Consider the following 5,103-nt stretch of genomic DNA (forward strand, 5'->3'; position numbering starts at 1 on the left):
GCTCACATCTTCCTTTTTGGCGCATTAAAGGTGAACCAAACATGGACAAAAGCCACGTGGATTATTTGCCGACCGTCTTCAAGCACCGAAAGCCGGCCAACAGAGTAGGTTTGGATAGATACCACCGCCTAAAGAGAAGGACAGCAGTTAAAGGTATTTCATTCATGGTGTAAGTCGTGGGAAAGTGCTCAGGAAAGTGGCCGTCACGAATAATTTCAAAAACCGCATAAGAAATGTCGCCACCGCAACTTTGTACAGTGTAAACAGAAAAAGAAGTGACGCACGCGTTGGCAGCTTGTTACTGCGCGTGAAGACTGAATTCAGGCATACACCAATAAGTCGTTCAGTGCGTACCATGGCTAGAACATTTGGTCCTGTGTTCTGCACAATGTACAGGTATATATATGTTGGCTGACTTCAGCTGGAAGCGAAGGCGCGAATTTGTATGTTGAAAGTTCGTCCAATTGCTACACAATCAGCACAGTGCTCCCCCCCCCCCCTCCAAAGGGTTCGTGTAAAGCGGCAGTTTAAGAGGGCTGCTTTCCTGTGTTCCTATGCCAATAAAGTATGATTTTTGTTGTCCAAATAACTCTGAGGACTACAATAAGGCCCAAAGACAGTAGGCTGAAAGTTTTATCTCCATACGTCTAGGTCCTGCTTTTATATGATTACTCTTCAAAAATTTGGGCGCATTCCCCCAGCATACCCTACCTGGTTAAACACGACAAAGGCCCGGTTTTACCAACCTCAGTTAACTTTAACCGCAATCAAAGACCCTTTAAGCTCGGTTGAACCTAAAGTTAGCCGTCAACCTCTTTTCAGTGACGTAACGAGAGTTCCAGGCATGTTAGCCAGTGGTGGCAGAAGAGAGTTGGGATAATTTGAAGTTGAGAGACTCTTGATCTCGGTTCATTTAATGATGGTGAAACTAGCCCTGTGTCAGAAACCTATATCCAGTTGCTCTTTTTTTTTATGGTTGTTACCTTACTCGAGCCTTTTCTTTCAGCCCTAAACAAAACACTGCTCAACCGCCAAAAAGGACCTGCAAGTAGCGTAAGTCCAGTGTCACCTGAGCACACAAGGGACACGAAGTGGACAGAACCAGTGATACTTGCACCTGAATCAGGTAAGTGTGTACCAGAGGTGGGGAAATTACTTTTATTTTGTAATGCATTACCATTACTCATTACTTGTATAAAAAAACTAATGCATTACGCTAGTCATTACTTTTTCGATGTTAGTAATGCATTAGTAATGCCATTACTTTAACGAAGTAATGGCATTACTTTGGCATTACATTTACATTTTAGGGCATAAGCCTCAAAGATGCTATGCATAAGTTTTCCTCCTCGCTTTTTTGTTATAGGCAATAGCCACCCGAGTATCCCCCAAATCGGTGCTACTAAATCCCAACAGAAGCGAGGCTGATTGATAAGATTTATTGCAGCATAGTAGGAGTTAACGCTCAAAGTTGTCATCCGCTAGCCTTGCCCGCTTCGGCTACAGGACATCTTTTGCCGTACTGAACACTCGTTCACCGGAGGGAATGACTGAATTTCTGTGTTGTATTGCATGAATAGTCTCTTCATTTTCGGGAACCCATCTAGCGATTCCAGGCTGCGATCCTTATAGCTTGCACCGAACTTTAAAATGTCTCCCATCCCAACTAATTGGCTCGATATACGCACTAAATTCGACCTACGAATGGGACAAGTCTTCACCCGCCGGCTCCATGTTGCCTTTTCGCTATGCCCAGCCCTAAAATTCTGTCCTTGCAGAAAAACGACCTCTGACAGCACAAGAGAAACTAACACTGTACCATACCAAAACAGCGAATCACTAGTGCAATTGTCACTTGTTACCCTAATAGAGGCTATGTTTCTTTTTCGTTGATTATCCTCTACTCCAAATGCGTACAGGAGAAAATCGGTGATACCATCATGGACACTTGTGACACACACCGCCGACTGTTGAACTGGGCCCTTCTCTTTCTTTGTTGCCCTGAAACCTGGATGTGTTCCCAATCTTCATGTGGCGCAATGAACATTCGACAAAAGTAATGAGTAATGCCACCCTGCATTACCCAGTCGAAATGTAATGCATTACCATTACTTGCTGGCAAAATGTAATTCATTACCATTACTCATTACTCAAAAGTAATGCATTACCGGTAATGCATTACTTTGTAATGCATTGCTCCCCACCTCTGGTGTGTACTACAAACTATATTGCCCCGAAGACCCATCTCTTCTCCGTTCAACGTCATTGTTTAACTCACACATCACAAACATGCTGAGTTTATCAGTCATGGCAGGGGCAGGCACTATATGTTAAAATATCCATGAGCATATCTTAGCTTTTGTATCATCATTACAGCTGCTACATGTTGCCTTTTTTTCCTTAGACCCTGCACAAGCACCTCCGACAGACCAGTCTGTCCCATTACCACATTGTGGCAATGACACACTGACACCCGTGGTGAGTCAAGATCCTGAAGGAGACCTTCACGAAAAACTGGCACGCCTTCAGCAGCAAGTGATGCTACTCACTACACGCAACATATATCTTGAAGAGCAGTTGTGCGATGCCAAATCTCGTCTTTTAAGCATAGAGCAAATAAGAAATGATGCCGAGTGTCGGTACTACACTGGGTTGCCAAACATTGGCGTTTTTCAAGCTCTGTTCAATTTTTTGTCCCCCCGTGCTTCGATGATGACCTACTGGGGCAATGTGGAGAGGAATCCCAACGAGAAACGTGGACGAGTACGAGAAAGAGAACTGATGGAAGAATTTTTCATGATCCTGGTCAGACTAAGGAACGGCATGTCTGGAAAAGAGATCTCTCGAAATTTCGGGATATCTGAAGGTCATTTCAGTAAAGTATTTGCCACGTGGATAAATTTTCTTAATCACGAACTGAAGAGCATTACATCCTTCCCAACAGTTGACCAGATAAAACCACATCTGCCGAAGGCATTTATGAAGTTTCCGAATACCAGATTGGTGCTGGATGCAACAGAAGTCAGAATTCAGAAACCGTCTTCTCTGAAAGCACAAAGACAGACATTTTCGCACTACAAACACTATAACACGTACAAAGTTGTTATTGGATGTACCCCGGATGGTTATATAAGTTTTGTGTCGAGACTCTGGGGAGGGTCTGTATCTGATGTTCATGTTGTTGAGAAAAGTGGATTGTTTGATCGCCTCGAACCTGGTGATGATATTATGGTAGACAAGGGTTTTACCTTCCCATGTGTTCCTCCAGGAATTGATGTATACTATCCTCCTTTTAGGGTGAGGGGAGAAGCTCAAATGTCTCGTGAGGCAGTTCTGAGCACAAGAAGTGTGGCGAGTGCTAGAGTACATGTTGAACGCGTGATCAGAAGAGTTAAGGCATTTCCCATTCTAGACAAGCCCTTTCCAATCAATATGGTGGATATAGCAGAGCATATATTCCATGTCTGTTGTTACCTAAGTAACTTTCGCTGTCCTTTGATTAAGGATGACACAGACTAAAATGTGAAGTTAGCACGTTGCAGAGCCTTAGCCTGATGTGCATGTGTGTGGACCTGCTCAATAAAATAGCAACATGTAACTTCAGCGGAGTCTCCTTATATGTATTTTGAGGTCTCCTTTTGCACTTGCTACATAATACCCTTTCACATATTTTTTGTACGAAACATAAGGTCCTAGGGTGCCCAGTCGGCGCACTCGCCTCGTCATTACCTCAGGCATGAGGGCACGCTCTGCAAAGTACAGTAATGCTGGCAGGCACCTGTCTTCCCAAAAGTCCTTATCAAAACATATTCTTTCGATGTTAATGGACCTGGCCAACTCAGGATGGTTTGTCCAAATCACAAAATCGCACCACTTGTGTCCCGTGATAGCCATTTGGCCTTGCACCTGCATGTAATAACCATGTGTCCGTTTGAGCATTATTTCATTGCCAATCACTTCACAGCAGAAGTCCTTAGATGCACAGGCTTCTAATGGTGACATGCCCTGTTTGCTGTAAGGGCATTTCACCTCGAGGAGACCTTCTTCACCGTCCACAACCACAATCCTGTCAGGTGACGCAGCTAAGAAGTTGTGCTCAGGGTGGATGTGGAGACCAGTGTCATAAATCATCACATGTTTCCCATATAGCGAGAGAATTTCCCTGTATGCCTGTACTGCATGACCCTCGTGCTGTCTTCCATAAATTAGTGGTTTAGCTGCAACCTGTTGTCGTGGATACAGTATGTCTCTGAGCAGTTTATCCGGTTTTTCACAGTTGACAATACGCCCAAAGTTGGATGCTGTAATGCGCCCGGTCCTTTCTTTGTGCCACTTCTTATTCTCAGCCTGTCCCTTTGTCTGTTCTGTGATGTTCTCCCTCTCTTCCGTTGACATTGGGAATATACAGTTCATGTACTGCTGTACTTCATGCACAGCCCTTGCTTCCCAAAGATCTTCATCATCACCAATGATAGGTTTTGGTTTGTTTGAGCGGCTGCTTGAAGGGCTGCTATACCTGAGCCACTGCAGAGAGGGGCAGCATTCTGTAAGCTTCTCTTCCAGAGTGTTGTACTCAGGATGGGAGTACCCTTGCGCTCCGTGACATGGACTGTACGTTCTTTTCTTCACTTGTGGTGTTGGCTTGTTGACAATAAATTTTGTGAAGGTTATATCTTGCAAAGGAACAGGTGGACCACGTTCTTTGGCTGCATTGGGAATAAGATTAGTTATGTGGGAGTTCTCCTCCATTAAAACTGAACTTAATTATGTGGATCACAAATAAAATGGTTTATGCTAGGGAGTATATCGCACAAACTCACACTTGCTGGGGATAATCCACTGACAAGGCAGATCGGTGCATGACGGTGGATTCGCAGCAAATCCATGAGCTTTCTCTGTCATATAAAATAACAGCCCCGCAACGTGGTGGCAGGTTTCACTGAGCCTGAAAAGTAACAACAATGACATACATAGGACTCCGACCCTTGCTGTAACGCGCTTTTGCCAACGTAAAGCTATACCAGTATACAAAATTTTTCACAGATATAGAGACAGACGACTTACCCGGCAACACAAGTGCAGTGACCACCAAGGATACGATCA

At 44.2% G+C, this 5,103-nt stretch overlaps 1 protein-coding gene across 1 annotated transcript; it reads left to right on the forward strand.

Moving 5' to 3' along the window:
- Nucleotides 1–313: 313 nt before the first annotated feature.
- LOC135369064 (uncharacterized) lies at nucleotides 314–3,935 on the forward strand. Its single transcript, XM_064602708.1, has 3 exons — nucleotides 314–396; nucleotides 1,007–1,126; nucleotides 2,405–3,935. Exon 3 carries the CDS (start codon nucleotides 2,539–2,541, stop codon nucleotides 3,517–3,519), a length of 981 nt encoding a protein of 326 aa, XP_064458778.1. The 5' UTR covers nucleotides 314–396; nucleotides 1,007–1,126; nucleotides 2,405–2,538; the 3' UTR covers nucleotides 3,520–3,935.
- Nucleotides 3,936–5,103: the final 1,168 nt, after the last annotated feature.

This window comes from Ornithodoros turicata, chromosome 1 (assembly GCF_037126465.1).
Source record: "Ornithodoros turicata isolate Travis chromosome 1, ASM3712646v1, whole genome shotgun sequence".
Taxonomy (NCBI): Eukaryota; Metazoa; Arthropoda; class Arachnida; order Ixodida; family Argasidae; genus Ornithodoros; species Ornithodoros turicata.

Coding starts and splice junctions, on each gene's coding strand:
- LOC135369064 (XM_064602708.1), top strand. CDS start 2,539: ATGCTACTCACTACACGCAACATATATCTTGAAGAGCAGTTGTGCGAT.